Below are 21,155 nucleotides of genomic sequence, written 5' to 3' on the forward strand. Positions count from 1 at the left end.
GGAACATATCTTGTATTATTTGAGTGCACATACTAGGGTATCTCTCGTCTTGAATATGTTTTTTCTGCTTTTGACCAAAATATTGGTTCGGATTTCTTTTCGGTTGTTTTTGCTTTCCGTCTTACTACTTCTATTGATGTAATGTCATGCATCTCAAGTTCTGCTTGTAAATGGGTTTTGAGTCCTGAGACATATGATTGGATCAGACGAGATTCTGATAACCCAGGTACTCATGTTACTAAGGTCTCCCATTCTTGAGTGTATTCGTCCACACTTCCTTTTTGTCGTAACTTGATGAGTTTTGAAAAAAACTCTTCTTCTCTTACACCTTGGAATCTTTTAAAGAAAGCATCTTTAAATTTTCTCCAGCTAATGAAGTGTGTTGTTTTTTCCACCACATATACCAGTTATATGCTTCTCCTTCCATTTTCATGGATGCATGCCTGAGCTTTTCGTCATCGTCATTGATGTCATATATCTCAAAGTATTCTTCTGCTTTATTTATCCATGCAACATTGTTTTTTTCGTTTCCATTGAATTTAGGCATCTCGACCTTTGCCCTTCGCTGGTATGTTGCTAATGGTTGAGCGAAAAAGGGGTGTTGATTGGTAAAGGTATCCCAGAGTTGCTTGTTTGTAAGGATTGTGTTACTCACTTCTTGGTGGGGTGTCGCTGATTTTCTTGGGGATTCAACTTTTTCATGAGAGTCTGTTGACTTTGTTGAGTCTGATGAGATGTGTTCTTGATTCTCTTCATTTTCTTTTAGTAGTTGTTCGGGTGTACAATTCATCTTTTTACAAAGAAGTTTCAGCATTGTTAAGACATCTCTGATGTTTACTTCTGTTTGGACATGTTGATTTTCCATCTTTATTTTTATTCGATTTGTCGTATCGTGAAGGTTTTTGATTTCGTCAGCTTGCTCCCCAAGCTTGATCTGGAATTCATTTAATTTTTTGCTGACCTTGTCGTGGTTGTTACTTATTTTATGCTCCGAATCCAACAATTTTTTTTGAAAATATGCCATTGTCATTGTCGACATTGAGCGGGTTTGTGGAGCGTGTATTTATCTGCCAGCTTAATTTTTTTTAATTAATTAAAATAATTTCAATTAATTAAATTAACTTTATACATATATGTATATATATATATATATATATAAATTTTAATTAATTAAAATAAATTTAATTAATTAAATTATATGTATTATATATAATATATCAAAATAATTATATATATATATATATATATATATATATATATATATATTAACGTTATATGTATATGTTTCACGTTATATATATACAAATAAATGTTATACGCTGTGTATATATTCGATAGTTTCGCTGACCGTCACGTTTGCTGGTGGGGGGTCACCTCCGTTGACCGTTCAAAGGAAAAACAAACCTCAAGCGGATATCACCGCAGAGATTACCACGATGGCAGTGGTAGGTCTTCCGGGCAGTTGCACAGCAGTTGGACAGCGGACGGGTGGTGGGCAGACGGAGCAGGTTATGGAAATGTGCGTGAGTGGTTTCTATCACGGTGTGCGGGCTGCGTTTGTAGCGCTGGACGGAGGGTTTTTAACGTACCCGTAGAGGAAATGTATGCGTGGAGTGGAATAACAGATGTAGGGATCACGATGGTGGAGTCGTGGGCGGTAGACAAGGCAGACGATGTGCGGAGAGGGCGGACAGGGTGTCAGTAGTGAATATGGCAGCGGACAGAAGTGATACGTACAGTGACAGCAGTGGATGGATGCCTGAACCAGTATAGGTGAGAGGATTCGACCGCTCTGATACCAATGAAGCATAAAACTTCTGATACGCAGAATTATATATATAAATATTTTATTAAAAAGATGGATAGACAGATGATGATCGATTACAATGGGGTTCCTGGCTTATATACCGCCATGGGCACCCTTTGGGAAAGGGCATGATCTTATGATCATGACCTTTCGTCTAACTAAACCTAAAATTAACTAATTTTTTACATAACATAGTAATACAAGGGAAGAATCAAGAAAAAGTAAAAGGCAATAAGAGGGTTGGAAAAACAAAATTTGAGTTGGTAAACCCATGCATCCATGTTTTCTCCCTCCTCACATCTATGCACTCATGATGTGAAATTTCCCATCATTGCTAGTCCCTTTGACCATGGCACTTGCCATGAAGTCTCCTCCCCTTTGTTCCATCATTATTCTTAACACCTATTGATTAAGGGTGGGCCAAGGACATGTCACTTCCCCTTAGGTGTTGGAAGCACCTAACATGGTTGTCTCTTAGCCACTCCTACCTAGGGAGGTAACACTTTTGCGAGCTTAAGACCCCAAATTTGGAAGGGAATCCTTGTATGAAATGTCAAATCAACCATTACCTACAAGTTTGGTTCACTTAGATGCAAAAATGATTAAATGTACCTAATGATATAAGTTGCAGCACTAGATATTGTGTGTGATTGGCAGGTGGTTCCATCACGAGCTGGGTAGTTTAACTACAGCCCAAGTCTAATAGAGAAGAATATTGACACCCCCGAGTGATGCATTGTGAGCCATGGGACTCTGGACAGCTGTAGAGCATCACTTGTATCCATGGGCACCTTCAGTGCCCACAGGGCTTCTGCACTTTGCCCTATATTATTTATGGGATGATGCACTTGGACCAACATGCCCCCAGTCGGCTTAGCAGTACTACGGGGTATCTTCAAAGTCCTCAACGTTGGAGCAAAGACAGAGATTTGCACCACTTGGAGACCCATGAGGCTCATTTTGTACCCCAAACCCAAAATTGGGGTCCACGGGATGATTTTGATGGAGATCTAGGGGCCAACCCCTAGACCTTGATTTTAGAGGGCCTCTACACCAAAGAAGGCACTCAAGGCCCTCAACAATTGCCCTTAGCAAGCCTACACTAGCATGACATCATCATATCGACTTGTATTTATGGAGATAAATTTAATTTCACAAACGCTACTAGGTCGACTTGTGACCTAGGCTTATGTTGCACATTATTTTATGATTATTTAGGGGCTTATAGGCTAAATAGCATTTCAACCTCCTCATATAAGTAGAGGAGAGTCTCATTCGTAAATCAGCATCATCACTTCTTGGAAATTTTGGCCTCCTTAGAGGAACTCACAGTTGTTCTCTTGAGGATGAATTGGAGATATTGGATGCATTTTGATATTTGGAGCTGATTTTTGATATTCTTTGGAGCTATTCTTTGGTCTAATGCATGGAAATATTGCACGTTATCTTGTTAACTGCTCTTAATTATTTAATGCTATTTATCTATGTCTAATGTATGGAATTATTGAATCTAGCTTATCGTAATTTGTGCCCTAATTTTGTTGAAAATTAATTGAATCATATCTAGATGAATATTGTATGCATTACTCATACATAACATGTTAAGAATTTGTCCTATTGGTGAACTCCTTGTAGCTCTCCCATAAAACTCCATTTCTCCATTGAATGGGCAAATGCTTGAAATCTTGTTGATTGGGCATCAAATTTTGACCTCCTTTGAAACAAATTTAACTAATCTCATCCTTGACTCCATATTCCCAGTGGCAAGGCACTAGTCAAGTTGATTGGTGATCATACTCAAATTTTATCCATAGATTTCTCTCTCCTAATTTGGCCATTTCAAAGCCAAGCTAGCAAACTAGGGCCTGGTGCAAATCCCTATGCAAGTGAGTTTTGGTGGTTGGAGAGCATAAACATCAAGAGGATAGTCTTGCTAACAAAATCTATCCTTTTTGGTGGACATCCACTTTAATTTCATCCATAAACTTCTTGTACTAGTTGTTTGCCTAAGAGGGAAACCCTATTTTTCCTTACTTCAACTTAAGGGCTTTCCTGAAGGTTTTATGAACCTTGGAATAGTTGATATACATTGTTGGAAACCTTTTCTCTTGGCCTTGACCTTTGGATTTTCCAACACTCATTCAATTTATCAAACCCTAGGTATTGTGCCCTCTTTTCTAGGTCCCTTCATAGAAAGTGAATTGCCTCCTCATGAAGCATTAAACTAAATTGTGTTTTTCTTGAATCACTCCTAGTGAGATCATTTCACAAATTAACCCTAGAATATAAGTGGTCTCCCATCCGTGAAAGTCTGTAAAGCGCAGGGGGTTTTTGCTGTGGTGACAGTGGGCCACTACCCCATTATTGTCCGGTTGTCTAGTTTATACCTTGTAGGCTTTCTTTCTCCAAGGCCTGCTGGATTTTGCGCAATAGGAACATTACAGATGAGGAACGCATCCGCATGTGACTGAATCTTGCACGATCCAATAAGATGGAGTATTTAAGGAGTAAGAATGAGTACTCAAGGAGGGTAAATATTCCTAAAGGGGTTTGATTAGTTTCACTCAGTTGAACAGAGTTTAAGCTGGCAGTAACATTGTTACAGTGTAATTGCAACTGTTCAAAACTTGATTTTATTAACTGAAAATGTTAGCTCTTCAAAAGCATGAAGGTTCAATTTTATATCAGTTTTGCGACACCATAGTTTAGACTTGTCACCATTATAATTGCTAGCTTTGTTTTAACTCTTTTTTATGCTAATAATGTCTTGGAGTTTTTATTTCTAATGACGGTTTTCTTCAGGTTGCAAAAGCTTGTCTTGTATCTTCTATTTGATTGATGGGTTATCAGTGATCATGTGATGTATAACTATTAATAATCAAGGTTAGCACATTGGGTTTCTACCTAAGTTGCAGGAAACGTGGGGGTAGGGGTCGTTTCCCCCCTGAAACGGAAACGAAACCAGGAAACGCGTACCGTACGGCCTGGAAACGCGTTTCCGGCCGTACTGGCACGTTTCCCGAAACGGAATTTAATGTGTTGTTTTTTAATTATTTTTTAATTGGTTTTTAAATTTTTTTAGGTTTCCGGAAAATTCTAGAAACCTATTCTAAAGTTATAAAAGAGCAGTTTGTCTCATTCTCTCATCACACTATTCAGCAAGTCGTTTCTCTTGGAGACTGGCAGTTGTTTCAGCTAGGATGTTTTGCTGCAGGAATAGATGATTATGCAGATATATCAGTTTTGGAGGAGAGAAGCACCATGAATCCAATTAGGTGGTGCATTTGTCATGGAGCAAATGGTGTACATTTGCAAAACCTTGCCATTCGTATTCTTTCACAAGTGTCAAGCTCTTCATCAGCAGAAAGGAATTGGAGCACTTATGGTTTTATTCATTCTGTGAAGCGCAATAGGTTGGGCTCACAGAAAGTAGAGGATCTTGTTTATGTGCACTCCAACCTTCGCTTTGCATCTCGTAGGGGTCCAGAATACAACAATGGTCCTTCTAAAGAATGGGATGTGGACGCAGAAAATCCTGATTTGGATCTCTCTCTTGCTACCCTGAATATTGAGGCTGAATCTGGAAGTGGAATTGGTGCATCATCTTCTTCAGCACCACCATCCACTGTTGAACATTGTGCTGCTTCTATTTTTGATGAGGATTGTTATGATGAGGATTAGTCTTTTGTGACTTGTCTTTATAGTTCTTGCAACCTTATAGTCTTTATTGTACTTGCAACCTCATATACTAATATAAATAAACGCTGATTTTGGATTTTCCTATATTTTTATTTTCATTATGTGATCATTCATGAGTCATGAGTAAATGTGATGTAAATTTAATCTTAATGTTTAAATGTAATAAATTATAATCATATAATGTAAATGTATCATTAATGCTTTACGATTGCACATATATATATATATATATATATATTAATAATTTTTAAATATTTTTAATATATATATATATATATATATATATATTATATATATATATATATTATATATATTCGCGTTTCTCTGTTTCCAAAATTTGGGGAGGTCGCGTTTCGTATCGCTTCCCGTTTTGGAAACTCGTTTCCGTTTCCCCGTTTCGTGCAACTTAGGTTTCTACCTAGCAATTGCCCCTTCTATAGCGCTTACCAGTGTATTGGGATAACTTGTAACTCAGCCTTACTTTGCAGAGTTAGATGCACTCCCCAAGCCAGGCCTTATCTAACCATTTGGTCTAAAACAAGCTGACAGACAGATCAGTAAAGTCCTTATAATAAGGTCTTCTTTGCTTGTGATTCTTATGAAAAGAATACAGTTAGCACGAGGTTAATATTTGGGATGACAAACAATAAGAGTAAAAAGACAAAATTGAGACACCTGAAAAAGCCACCCTAGGAATATTATTGCAAGAAAGATGTGTCTAATGCATAACTTATTCACTGCAAACATTAGCAAAAGTTAGATTGATGCAATTATCGATGTGGTGATTGTCCCCACCTTACTTTTTCCTGCCCTTGCTGCTGCAACTACAGCTGGCACCATAAGTTTATCTCCAGGACCAAATATGCTACTTGGACGTATGGCACATGTCAGCAGTCCTTCTCTTCCATTTGATCGCAACACTAAAGCCTCTGCCTCTGCTTTGGTCTCAGAATAAATATCATTGTGCTGCAGTAAGTAATTAACCAATATATACATTAGCCACAATAGAGTACCAGGAAACAAGAAGTCTAAAATTTTTGGGTCCTTGCTGCTTCTCTCAATAACAAAATGAGAAGGTAAGGGGCCACAAATAGTCCATTCAATAAACTGAAAAGATAAGCATATTTTCAAGGAGATTACCTTGTCAGGATATGGTAAGGTCTCATCCCCGTCATATATTCCATGAACACCATCAAATACAACACTTGGGGAGCTAGTATAAATAAGTTTCTTCACTTTACACTCAATACAAGCACTCAGTACATTCCGTGTACCTAAAAAAATTTAACTCTCATTTTGTTAATCTTCAAAGATTGAGCAAGAATGTTTCAGCAACTGTTGATGGGTCAAAACTATCAACAAATGCATATGACATAAAGTTCCTAGTAATAACCTTGGACTGTGACACTATAATGAAGATTGAAATTATTGATTGATGAGTCTGGTGCAGCCATATGGAAGACAACAGATGCCCCTTCGCAAACTGCAGAGACAAATAGGGCAAGGAGTAAAGTTAATAAACAATGTTTGAACAATAATACAATTTACCAGGTTGATGAACTCAAGGTAACATCTAAAGTATGAAAATCATTTAAGGAGATATGCAGCCTTGGACAATTTTGACACGTGATATTGGAAACTAGAACCACCCTTTGCAAAGAAAATTATTGAGGTGCACTTCGTGAGATCTAAAATGCAGTACTTTGCATAAAGTTAACAATTTCTTATTCATACATATGCTTATTTAATACAGCATTGCGGGCAATGCCAATGATACAAGTTATTGCAAGAATGGAACAAATGGAAATGGTTTCATAAACTACGCTTCAATCCATAAGACATGACAATATGTAAAATTTTCCAAATAGGACATGGTATATGAAAAAGTTACAGGTTTTGCAAGTACGGTCAGGATTCAAAAAGTGAAAGAACAAGTGTGTAGATGTGGGACCCTGATCTGAACAATGCTGAAGAGTGTTTGAGGTAACATGTAAAAAACTACCTCAAAGATCATACATACAAGTTCCAACAGATACTAGATACTAAAGACAGGAATGACCTACCATTGAATATACCAGGCTCTTGGCATCATGAAGCAAAGTGGCAAGAAATTATCTAATAAAATATCAACAAGTCTCAAGAACAGGCTTTTAAGGTTACCATTGTAGAGGCCAATATCAGCAAGAACATAATAAAACCAGTAAGAACGTAACAAAAAATCTGCATATCATGTTCTCTTTCAGTTATCTTAGAAATGAGGAGTGCAAAATCACGGTTTCAAGATTTACCTGATAAGGGATCAAAACTTGGGATCAGTTCCATGATGTTCCAATCAAAAAATTGGCATCCAAGAAAGGTGGAAGATGAGAGAGAGAGAGAGAGAATGAAAATATTCAATAATTCGATCAAAAATTTGATAGTTTGGTAAAGCTAATCCCTACAAAATTACAAACCTCAAACCTCCAGAAGCTGCTATCTTATTGGAATACAGTAATAATTTTGAGGGACAATTTGGTTTCGTACCTAGGGATAAAGGTTCTACTACTCTTGCCCAAGCTAGAGAATAAGCATTGAAGAAAACCAATTGGCTTCTAAAGTTGACCTTTTCTCTAATCCTCGAGCTAAAGTTGAAATCAAACCTTGTTAATTTTAGTTAACAATGGTATGTTTCATGCTTAGCACAATTTACTTCAATGTTCCTTTAGTAGCCCAATGACAATTTCCAATTATTTCCAGTAGCAATCACATTAAGCACTAATCACATTGACAGTAAATGCAGATAGAACATAAAACAAAATGCAGAAGACGAGCCAAGACAAGAGAACACGGGATTTGGCGGATGCCAGGGAAAAACCCCAATGTGGGGAAAACCCTTTGATCAATTCTTCTTAATATTATATCAAAAGTTCAGCAGACAGAGAAAGTACAAAAATCAGATTGACTTGCCCAAATCAAAGTCAAATCAGCGCTGTCAAATTCTGCAATCAACTGCAGTCAAACTTTAGCCCTAACGAGAAAGTCAACGCTAGTCAAAACAGCAGTGAATCTTCTTTGAAGCCGCTCCGTCTTCCTTGGTCAAACTTAGCCTGATCAGGAGGTCAATTTCAGCCCAAAACAGAGTGGTCAAACTCGGTCAAAGGAGAGAGAAAACTGCTGTAAATTTTCTGCGGTCAAACAGCAGTCAACCCTGAAGTCAACGCAAGACAACCAGCCCTGAAATCCTTGATTTTTGTGCCCAGCAATGCGGCCTAAGAAAATCAAACCTTTGACCCAAAAACCAAAATCAAACTCAGTCAAAAACACCTCAGTCAACACTGGTCAAACCTGTTTCTGAAGTCTGAAATTTGGCCTGAAATTTATATTCAGAAAATCTGTCCTCCTTGCCACGCATGTGAGAGGCTGCCCAATAGCTGTATGAACCAATCTGATGAAGAGAGAAGAATGTGTGAGTGATGACGATGCCAAATGAGGTGTGAGGTCGCTTGCATTTATACAATTCGATGTGGGTGAAGGGACATGTCCATTGGGCTTCTTGAGCTTGCATTTCGTTGAGGCCGACCTAAACAATTTGCACGTGTGGGCATAAATTCAAAATCACACTTATGCTTGTCCGAATGAGATGATCTTTAGATCAATTTTGGTCCTCTCGAAAAGAGGAATTTAATGCAGTCATCATCTCCATCAAATGAGTTGTCCCAAGGTGGAATTTGGCCCTAGTTCCCAATTTTAACACTCCCTCTCAACTAGGGAGAATTCCACTAACCAATCCATCTTCTGTCATGTATCATCTTTGTCATCTCTACTCTGCTCTGTTGAACCATGATGTAATAATATAGAAGAATTGATTGAGAATGAGTCACAAGACCTTGCCACTCTCCACTGACAAAATCAGTCCAGAAGTAGAACCTCAATTGTTCCCAGATCAAGTTGTTGAACACCATGCATCCTAGACATAGGGAGTACGGCAGTACACGATGGGTCCGTCAGTAGTGCTATGGTCCCTATCCTTGTTTCCCAACTCATTGGACAGATGACAGGTACTTCCCCTAAGTCTCGAACTACATGGGTAGGATGTATGTTGGGGCATTAGTAGGAGAAGGTGAACCATTCATCCTATGCATATGTCAATCGTAAGCGAAGGTGAACCACTCACCCTAGGTGCCTGCAATCATAGGGGAAGGTGAACCACTCACCCTATACATAGCGCACCACTAGGGGAAGGTGAACCACTCACCCTATGGTCTCTCATAGCTCCAAGAAGTACCCCAAGCCCCCAGGAGCTCCCAGAGCTCAGTGTCCAACTCATTTAGGACCCTCATAGGAGGGTCTTTCCACAACTCCAAGTCTATCATGAAAGGCTAAGAATTTGACCTTCCCTAAGGGCTCAGTGAGAATATATGTGACCTATTCATTAGTCCTGCTATGATGGAGTCTTATTGCTCCCCATTGTACCATATCCCCGATAAAGTGCTGCCTGATATTAATATGCTTGGAGCAGTCGTGGAACACAGGATTTTCTAAAAGGTGAATCCCACTTTGGTTGTCATAGTAGATCACAGTGGCATCCAGCACATGCTCAAATAGCTCACTAAAGAGCTTTCTCAACCAAACAGCTTCACAACAGGCCATACTAGCAGCTATGTATTCGGCCTCAGCGGTGCTTAAAGCAATCGATTTCTGCTTCCTGCTCATCCAAGATATTGAAGCAGACCCCAATAAGAAGCAACATCCAGATGTGCTCTTACGATCCACCACACTGCCAGCCTAGTCAGCATCATGTAGCCTCAAATTCCCGGCAGTGTATCTGAAACCATAGTTGATTGTGCCATAGACATATCTCAAGAGATTCTTGGCAGCAATCCAATGTATGTGATGAGGCTCGACCATAAATTGACTCAATGTATTCATAGCAAAGCATATGTCCGAACAGGAGTTTACCAAGAACATCAGGGCCCCCACAAGTTGTCGATACTCGGAAGGATTTGCCAATTCGGGCCCAGCAACACTTCCACATAGCTTCTTGAAATTGAGTTCCATCAGAGTAGACACTAACTTGCATTCCACCATCCCACATCTCTTAAGTAGCTTCACAATGTATTTTCCTTGTGAAAGGAAAATCTCACCTGGCTTTTACCAGACCTCCAAGCCTAGGAAGAAGTGCATCAATCCTAAGCCCTTCATCTCGAATTCAAAAGCCAACTCCCTCTTGCATTGATAAATGAGAGGGTTTGCACTTGTTAGAAAGAGATCATCCACATAAAGTACCAGAATGATTGGCATGTCCTTTTCAACCTTGAAGTATAGGTTCGGGTCAACTTCGCTCCTTTTAAATCCCAGCTTCATAAGATAGCTATCAATCTTCTCATACCAAGCCCTAAGGGCTTGCTTCAACCCATAGAGGGCTTTCTTCAACCTGCATACATGTGTCTTTCAATCTTTAACTTCAAACCCCTCAGGTTGCTCTACATAGACTTCCTCCTTAAGCGAGCCATGCAAGAAAGTAGTTTTGACATCCATTTGGTGTAAGCTCCATCCTTGAGAGGCAAGAGCAATGATAGATCGGATAGTGGTGTATTGTGCAACTGGTGCAAATATCTCGTCATAGTCCACTCCTTCCTTTTGAGAGAAGCCTCGGGCAACGAAACCTGGCCTTGAACTTTTCAACACTCCCATCAACTCCATGTTTGAATTTGTAAAGCCATTTTGAAGTGATCACTGACTTGTTCTTGGGTCTAGGAACAACATCCCAGACATCATTCTTCATGATTGATTCGTACTCCCCATTCATCGCATCCTTCCATACTTGGTGTTTCACGGCTGCTTCGAATGTACATGGCTCAAATTGAACAATGGCACTCATAGCAGCTAAGTATCCCTGGTACCTATTCGGCTTCTTGCTTTCACGAAATGTCCCCCCTTGGTGCAACATGCCTTTCAACATCTTCAAGGGTATCTTTGAACCACAAAGGTCTTTTTCTTTTGGTAGAGAGTTCACCAGGACGTGGGTTAATGGGATCCATCATGCCTTCAACATCAGGCATCGGTTCATCTGTTAGAGATTCATCTTGTTTTCCTACATTATCTTGTTTTCCTACCTAATAGGAAGATCTCTGACTTTCCCAAGGGCACAATCTTCATCGAAAGTGACATCATGACTTATTTCAACTTCTCTTTGACCAGGCACATAGATTCTATATGCCTTCGAAGTTTCATTGTAACCCACAAATGTTCCTTTCTTCCCAGATGCGTCTAGCTTGTTTCTTTCCTTTTTCGGCACATGAAAATACACGGGACAACCAAATATTCTAAAATGAGAAACATCAGGTTTCTTTCCAATGAAAACTTCTTCGGGTGTCTTGAAGTCCAATGCTTGATGCGGACACCTATTTTGAGCATATACAATAGTGTTGGCAGCGTCTCCACATACGAACTTCAGTAGGCCTTGGTCATAAAGCATAGCATGGGTAGCTTCTATGATTGTTCAATTCTTCCTTTCGGAAATTCCATTTTGCTCAGGAGTATATGCAGTAGTAGTCTCCCACTTAATATCAGTCTCACTACAATAGTCATTAAATTCATTTGATTCATATTCGGTTCCATTATCGGTCCTCAATATTTTGATCTTCTTCCCTATATGATTTTCAACCAAGGCTTTGAAAGAACGAAACCATTTGAAAACTTTGTCCTTCTTCAAAAAATAGATCCACGTTTTGCGAGAGAAGTCATCCACAAAAATTGCATAGTACAAGTATCCTCCCAGTTATGTTACGGGCAACATACCAAATAGATCAAAATGGACCAATTGAAGAATGTCAGTGGTTTGACTGTCACTTGAAGGGAATAGTCCCCTTGTATGACTATCTTCCTTAAATCAGGTAAGGCTTTGTAATGAAGGTGAGCAAATCTTCGGTGCCATAATTCGGATTGAAGAGATGTATCACAAGTAATAGCTCCCAAAGGACTTCCTCCAACCTAATAGAGACCTTCAACCCTAAATCCAAGCGTAAATGCGTCTTTCAGGTTCCTTTCCAAACACATACCTTCCCATCAACGAATGTTACCTTGAATCGTTTATCTTCCATCGCAGAAAAAGATACTAGGATCTTTTTCAAATTAAGTACATACAATTCTTCTTGTAGATGAAGGATTTGACCTTGATTTAAGTGAAGAGTAACAATCCCTATCCCTTTCACAAGGTAGGTGGCATTGTCTCCAAGTATGATATGCAAATTAGTCTTCTTTTCAATCAAATTAGAGAGGGTCTCTTTGTACCCACTGAAGTGCCTTGAGGCACCACTATCAATCAACCAATTATCCAAAGTATCCGGAGGAGAGGAAGTAGTGAGGGCAAAAATAAGATAAAATTCCTTTTGCTTTTCTACAACATTAGTTTCCTCAAACTTGGAGTTTCTCATCCTTTTGGGAGGTCGACCATTTCCATATCAAGCACCGGGAGCAGTCCTCTTTCCTTTGTTGTTGAACCTGATATTCTTTTGATTGCCATTCCCTTTGAAATTGTTGTGATTGTTGTTGTTGTCATCATCCTATGGTGTATCCTTCTTATGAAGGCACTCTCTAGCATAGTGGCCAAACCTGTTACAATTATAGCACCTTCCCTTTCTTCCTTCTTTGACTCCTTGCTTGAATCCTTGAACTTGTCTCTTTGGACCAAAATTGTTCTTCGTCTTAGCATGAGTGGAGAATGTGGTGGGCTCGTTTCCATTTGAAGGCTTGTCTCTCTCCATCATCCTCGTCCCATCTTGAGTGCATCTTGTCAATAGTTCGTCGAAACCAGGAATCCTATCATTGTTAAGAATAGTGGTGTTAAACACTTCCCATGCTCGTGGGAGACCTCCAAGAGCAATAAGAGCGAGCTCCCTGTCAACAACGACTTCTCCAATAGATAGAAGATCATTCTTGATTTCAATAATCCTCGTGAAGTAGGATTGGATAGACTCCCCTCTATGCATCTTGATGTCCTTCAGCTTGTTCTTGAGAAAGAGGATTTGGTTTCAATTGTTTGCTTTGAACATCCCAACCAACTTGTCATACATCTCCTTAGATGTGCCTAAATCAGAAATGTAAGCAACCAAATTTTTTTTAATGGAGTCTTCGATGATCTTCTTAGCTTTGACCTCACCTTTCTTATACTTTGTCTTGGTAGTCATTGGTGCATTTGAAGGAGGTTCCACCACATTTCCCTGCACATAGTCCATAACATCATTTTCTTCCAAAGTCAAGTCCAAAGACATCTTCCATGCATGATAGCCAGATATATCATTAAGCTTATTATCAGTCTTGAAGTAAGATGTAGAAGCCATTGAGGCTTGTCCTTGTCCAACAGATCCTTCTTGGTGATTGCTTTTCTCTCTCTTGCTTGGGCTTTGTCTTCATCTGGGCTCTGATACCATGTTAATTTTAGTTAACAATGGTATATTCTATGCTTAGCACAATTTACTTCAATGTTCCTTTAGTAACCCAATGACAATTTCCAATTATTTCCATAGCAATCACATTGACAGTAAATGTAGATAGAACATAAAACAAAATGCAGAAGACAAGCCAAGACAAAAGAACAAGGGATTTGGCGGATGCCAGGGAAAACCCCAATGTGAGGAAAACCCTTTGATCAATTCTTCTTATTATTCTATCAAAAGTTCAGGAGAGAGAGAGAGAGAGTACAAAATCAGATTGACTTGCCCAAATCAAATTCAAATCGGCCCTGTCAAATTCTGCAATCAACTGCAGTCAAAATTCAGCTCTTCTAGTCAAAACAGCAGCATTTCTTCCTTGAAGCAACTCGGTCTTCCTTGGTCAAACTCGGCCTAATCAGGAGGTCAATTTCAGCCCAAAACAACTCGGTCAAACTCTATCAAAGGAAAGAGAATATTGTTGTAATTTTTGTGGTCAAACAACAGTCAACCCTGAAGTCAGCACAGGTCAACCAGCCCAGAAATCCTCAGTTTTTGTCCCCAACAATGTGGCTTAAAAAAATCGAACCTTTGACCCAAAAATCGAAGTCAAACTCAATCAAAAACACCTCAATCAACGCTGGTCAAGCATGTCCCCGAAGTCTGAAATTCAGCCTGCAATTTCTACTCAAAAAATCCATCCCTCCTTGCCATACCCTTTCCTTGGTTGAGGACAGAGTAGTTAGAGTTTACCCCTTCAATTGCCCTAGCAATTTGGCGTAAGAGGGACATGTCGCATTGATTCACTATAGAAACCGCGGACCCCAGGAGGAAAGCTCGAGTGGAGATTGAATCGAAGGGAGGGTCGTTTGTGTATTGAGAAGACCGCACGCCCATTCTTTTCCCCATTCACAGATCATGAAACACATTCTCTGTTGTGTGTTGATATCTTATAATCTCATATTTGAAGGTCTTATTACAAAACAACATGTAATATAGAGAACCTGAATAATTGCAAATCTTTAGAGAGCAACCAATAACAAGGGGGTTGGAGATATCGTTGAAATCCAACTCTTTGAGAGATATTTGTTTTCCAACAGAGTAGTCATCCTTTTTATCTTTTTCAACAAAAATGAAGGGAGGAGCATCTCTCATTAGTCGATGAATGAGTGCCAATGTCCTAATATTCATCATCCAGTCATGTGTCCAACTTAAACGACCTTCCACCACGTATTTTATACGTTGTCGGCATTGGGACAATCTCGTTGAAGCCAAGATGGCGACATGATTTTCCAGAGGAATGTCGTTGTGCTTAGTGGCTTCAATGACAATGTCAACAAAACAAATCATGTTGCTCATCTTCGCAAACACTATCAATGCAACGTCCTTAAAAGCCCTTACTGTTTTTGACCACCGAAAATCCTTCACCAGTCCCTTTAACTTATTGCTATCTCTATGCAAATGGCAACCGAGTATATCTCGAGTCGCAATTTCTTGGCTAGGGATATTTCACTCCTTTGTTTTGCTTCTGCTTTTATATACCCTGTTATTATACTTATAGCTTGATGATCCATTCAAGAGAGAATTAAATTCAGATATCGTATTTTCTTTTGTTTAATATCAATTGTAATAACCCCCCAATGAGCCCCACTATCATATATGGGCAAAAATATGGCGTCATAGTTAATTAACCGATACACGAATTTTTCAGTCTTTCTCATGATCAATTCTAGGTATCCTTTGCTAAAAACTTTTGCCAACGACTCATAGAAGGATGAATTGACAAAGTGACATTTTAAGAACTTCTTGGGGTTATTGAATTCCCTTTCCTTCCACAATTGGAAGTATACATCCACTGGATCACTAGTAAGTTGGAGTCAGGTTTGAGACATTCCAAATACATTCTAGTAATATCAATGTTGGTGTGTTTTACTAGCACCTTATTCTTGTATTCCTCATTGACGGCCAATCTCACTATAAATTCTTCCTCATCAGTTGGTGGATCAAGTTTCCCAAATTCATTTAAGGAAACATGTTGCACAACTTCAAATGTTTTAAGGTCATCTTCATCATTATCATCATCATCATCTTCATAGTCATCTCCGTTTTTAAGATCATCTTCATTCTCATCATAATTTGAAATTGGCATAACCTCTTTCTGACCTTCTGCAGAATGTGGTGATTCTTCATCAAAAGTATTTCCTTCTTTTTTTTCATATTCCCAATTGGATTCGGCTTTTGAGTGGTCTTCTTCTTTAGTTTTCATATACCCACTTTGACTATCCTTCTCATCACACTCGTTGTTGAGATCATCTTCATCTCCATGCGGATCTTCTTCATCATCTTGATTGATATCATTTTCATATTCATCATTACCTCTTATATCTTCTTCTCCTGCCTCACCTTGTTTCGTTTCTTCATTGTCGCTATCATCTTCCTTATTATCGATTTCCTTTAGACGTGTTGTAACTTTTGCACATGATTTTTCTAATTGTTGAAGCTTCTCTTGAATTTTACTAAACTGCTCAATGAATTCAGGGCAAAAACTTTGATATTACCACCAAACAATTGTGATCCTATATCCTACTCAACATGTTACAGAACACAAAACATGTGGCGGCCACTAGATCTTCAACTCCCAATTTCTGTTGTGAGGCGGATAACGTTCAAGGACTCGCATGGTTATATTGTGCAGCGGATAACATTCAAAGACTCGCATGGCTCGGATTCAACTAAAGCAACAAACCTGTAGCTTGTCGACTTTAACATAAAAATACACAAAAGGTATTTGTAATAATAATTTATTAATATATATATAATGTACAAGTGATGTTGAATGTTACAATGAGGCCCTGCTTATATACCTAGGCAGGTGTCCTTTCATGATTGGGCATGTCTTTTAGACATGCCTTTTCACTTAACTAATGACTAATTAAGATAACCATCATTTGATTATTTATCATTTATATTTATTTATTTTCATTTTATTTTATATAATTTATATTCGTAACATTGCCCCTTCCTTCAAAAGGTTTGTCCTCAAAGCTTGCAACTGACGATTTTCTTCACGTTGGCGTTGGTCGTCTCAGCATGTATAATTTTTGAATGATACCCCCTTGGAATTAGGTTATTGGGACACACATGAAAATTCAAGAAGTGCATCACCATTCCGTATGAGCACGAAGGCCATTGAGTCACAAGGTTTTCAATGAAGTAGGGACTCTACAATTCCTTTTCGAGTCATTTGAAGCGTGTGGGCCATAATCGTGAAGGCTCTGAGTTCCAAAAGTCTGAACAATTTGCTGAATCCGCTACCTCCACGCTGTCGCTCCACTGTTGTCCGCACCCCCGACAACCCCCACTACATCTGTCTACCACTACCCGGTGCTTATTTCTATGTTTTGCCCCGGCGTATATCACACTCCTCTGCCCCCGACGCGCTGCCTTTCCCATGTCCACAACTGTGCCGCAAACAACACCCACGTTTTGTAGATTGTAACCACTGCCCTGACATGCCACAAAGAACTCCACTTAGTAAAGTTGTCGTCCCCTGCCGTAAAACAATGTGCCCAATCTAAAGGTCATCCATCGTGGCCTTTATTATTGGTCGATACACCATCCATCGTGGCCTTTATTATTGGTCGATACACCGGAGCATCCGTGGTCAATATACGTAATACACCAAAAATGTAAACAGTTTATACAACGTGGGCTTGGTATATATATATAAGTGGATACGCCGTGAGCAACGTATATACAGTGGGCTCAATACACATATATATATTACAATATTAAACAACGATATAACTTAATTAAAATTTTATTAATTAGTTTATATAAATTGATTAAATAATTAATTAATTTATAAATTATTTAATTAAAAATAATAATAATACTATTATTATTATTATTTTAAAAAATGGAATAATATATATATATATATATATATATATATATATATATATTATTTTTTAAAAATAGATAAACCCTAATTCCAAGGGAGTGTCACTCAAAAATTATACATGCTAAGACGACCAATGCCAACGTGAAGAAAATCGTCAGCTACCAGCTTTGTGGACAAAGCTTTTGAAGGAAGGGGCAATGTTACGAATATAAATTACATAAAATAAAATGAAAATAAATAATTATAAATAATAAATAATCAAATGATGATTATCTTAATTACTCATTAGTTAAGTGAAAAGGCAAGTCTAAAAGCCATGTTCAATCATGAAAAGACATCAGCCTAGGTATATAAGCAAGGCTTCATTGTACATTTTATATATATTAATAAATTATTATTACAAATGCCTTTTGTGTATTTTTACATTAAAATCGACAAGCTACAGGGTTTTTGCTTCACGCCCCCAAACCGAAGTCGTAAGCAAAGAACAACACCACGAAGACAAAGAAGGACATAGGGAAATGGTGTGAATTTCATAAGAGGCTCACTCATAACATGAGTGAGCGTTGAGCCAAGTAGTCAATGGTGGCCAAGCTGAAGGCTTCTAAATCATATACATGTTTTGACTCTAAGTCAGAACCTGACAAAGGCAATGACAAAGGGAAGCAGATTATTGATGCGGAGCCCAATGCCAATGTTGCCACCACCAAGGACTTGGACTAGTGCCTTGTCCTTTGGTCATATGGAGTCTTAGTATGTTCAAGATGAGATAAAACGTCCCTAAGGAGGCTCAAAATTGATGCCCTAGATGCCAATTTTGAACATTTATCTACTTCAAGAAATAATGGAGCTTCATGGAGAATTCAAAGGTATTCATCTACTAGGAACATTCATTACATGCCATACACTGAATAACATATGCAATACTCTACTATAAAGCTTTTCAAAATCAATCTTCAACAATTAGAGCACAAATTTAGCATATTCTAGAGCAGCAATTCCATACATTAACAAATTCAAGAGAAAGATTTCATCAATGTTAGGCACTCACAAGAAAGCATGCAATATATCCATTTGTTACTCAAGAAAATAGCTCCAAAGAAGAAGTGTGAATCATCTCCATACATCAAAATGCATCCAAGGAGTCTCCAGTAGCCAAAGAAACAAGTGCAAGCTCTTTACAAGAGAAAGAATCCAAGCGTGATGATGATCCAATACAAATGAAGTTGAGTTTTATTTATATGAGAGGTCGAATTTAGCATATGAGCCCCCAAACATTATAAAAATGGGCAAGATACATCCCTTCGTCACAAGCCGACCAAGTAGCTTCTACAAATAATGAAATAATCATCCAAATGGTAGCCGAATTGATGACGTCATGTTGATGTAGGGGCGTTTGAGGGGCACGATGAGTCCTCTTGGTGCCAAGATGTTTGAGAGGGCTCCATAAATCATGAACAAGGGGATGGCCCCTTAGTCTCCATGCGAGTCATCATGTGGGGCCCCAAAGTGAATTTGGGGCACAAAAACTAGTCTCATGGGTCTCCTAATGATAGAATAGCCTATAATGCTCCAATACTAAGGACTCTGACACTGGTGCTTGTGAAAATTCAATAACCCTAAATCCTACTGCAGTAACTGATAATGTTTCTTCTATTTGTTAAATTAATCAATCAAATTATTTGCAGTTTCCTACTGCAAATATCGAAACATATACACTATAGCCTTCACAAATACAATACTGCGAAGGAAATAAAAAGACTGGAAGAATAAATGCACACATACACACAAATAACACTGTTATTTTTAGACCAATGTCCCCAGAAAAACCCAACTTGGGAAAACTGGTGTAGCAACTGAGGGTTTTATTATTATGCAGTAGTAAATTTGAGTACAAATCTATGGAAGCTCAAATCTAGCTTTCCATATAGAGAAATTACTGACAAGAGATCTAGTGAGAAGAATCTCACTCCCACCAGCGATCCGACACTGACCTTGGCTCAAGATGAGCTGCCCCTTGTTGACTTTGCATTGCCTCTGCATCAGCCTACGCAAATCTTTGTCACCCCGCTAGGACCAGCGCCTCTCTCGATTGATCAGTTGCTCCCTGGAAAATCGATCCTCCTGGCCCCTGGGCTCCCACTCCGGCTTTTGGCACTGATTTTCGACTTCTCCTCGGCAAAATACAGATCTCCCTCTGAAGCTCTACACTGCCTCTCTATGGCACTCACTGCCTCTCTGCTATGCACTCACTGGACAAGAGAAACTTCGTTTCGGCCCTACTATCCCTGCCCCTCTCTCACTGCTTCGATTTCACTGAATCACTTCCGGCAACACACAGGTGCTACACTGGAAATTGATTTCCCAGCAAAATTGAATTGCACAAGTGTGTTCTCCAACCCCCATCAATATTCTTCTTATAATCTCTCGTTGAGGCTTCAACGGCCAAGATTAAAACATAATCCATGGCTAAGATTAACTAGAAATTGATCCAAGTCTTCTTCTAGAAGATTCTCACCATGACTTAATTAATACACCTTAATTAATCAGCTTTCCTAAGTTTAGACTTAGGTACCATTAGAAAAAGATTAATTATTTTAATTAAGTAGTCTCTAGGAGGAATTTCCAAAAACAATTTCTAGGTTTTGGAGAATACATGTATTCTAGCCTCTCCACAAAATTTTGTGGCTATGACACATGTGATGCTACAAAAACTAACACTCCCTCTTAGTGAGGAATGTGTTCTAGTGTTGTTGCCCCTATAGCGACACCCTGTCTCGGCATCATCTCCTGTGACGTTGTTGATATCGAGTTGTTGCCCACCAACTACTGCGCAACTCTGATATGTGTTGCATCTGTGCTGCTGCTAACCCTATTGAACTATTGTCAACTACTGCAACTCCCTCTCCATCTGTTGTTGCTGCAACTGCAACCACTGCAACAGAAAAGCATCCAAAATACTTTACCAATTGTGGTCAGTATGATGCATCTATCACTTAAGTCCTGACTGTTGCTAGACTTTGCCCTATCATTGAAGCCTCTGCGTTGCTGCTGACTCTGCTCTGTGCCATTTGCACTGTTGCCAACTCTACACTGCATTGCCCAATATCTGACCTGCTACTAGCTACTGGGTTTTTCACTCTGGCACCTAACTGAACCAATGGCCACTAATCCATCCTGCTACTGCGTGTTTTGAGCTCCCATAGCAAGGTATTGATTCATGAGGTGGACCTCCTCAAGAATCCTGCCCATCCTGTAGCTCTCTGGGGCTACAAAACCAAATCACCCCACCTCTCTCCTGGAGGTATCTCGGTGATCATGGCAAACTCTTCCT

The 21,155-nt window shown here is 39.0% G+C and overlaps 1 protein-coding gene across 1 annotated transcript in view; it reads right to left on the reverse strand.

Annotated features, from left to right (window-relative positions):
• LOC149173369 (3beta-hydroxysteroid-dehydrogenase/decarboxylase-like) overlaps positions 1-21,155 on the reverse strand; it is a 114,287-nt gene that overhangs the window by 35,155 nt on the left and 57,977 nt on the right. Inside the window, 3 exon segments of the mRNA XM_089424577.1 lie at positions 6,302-6,472; positions 6,647-6,780; positions 6,900-6,989. Of these exon segments, the coding sequence (XP_089280703.1) occupies positions 6,302-6,472; positions 6,647-6,780; positions 6,900-6,989 (395 nt within the window).

This window comes from Pinus tabuliformis, chromosome 4_2 (assembly GCF_031772625.1).
Source record: "Pinus tabuliformis cultivar Carrire ecotype Pingquan chromosome 4_2, CPIR1, whole genome shotgun sequence".
NCBI lineage: Eukaryota > Viridiplantae > Streptophyta > Pinopsida > Pinales > Pinaceae > Pinus > Pinus tabuliformis.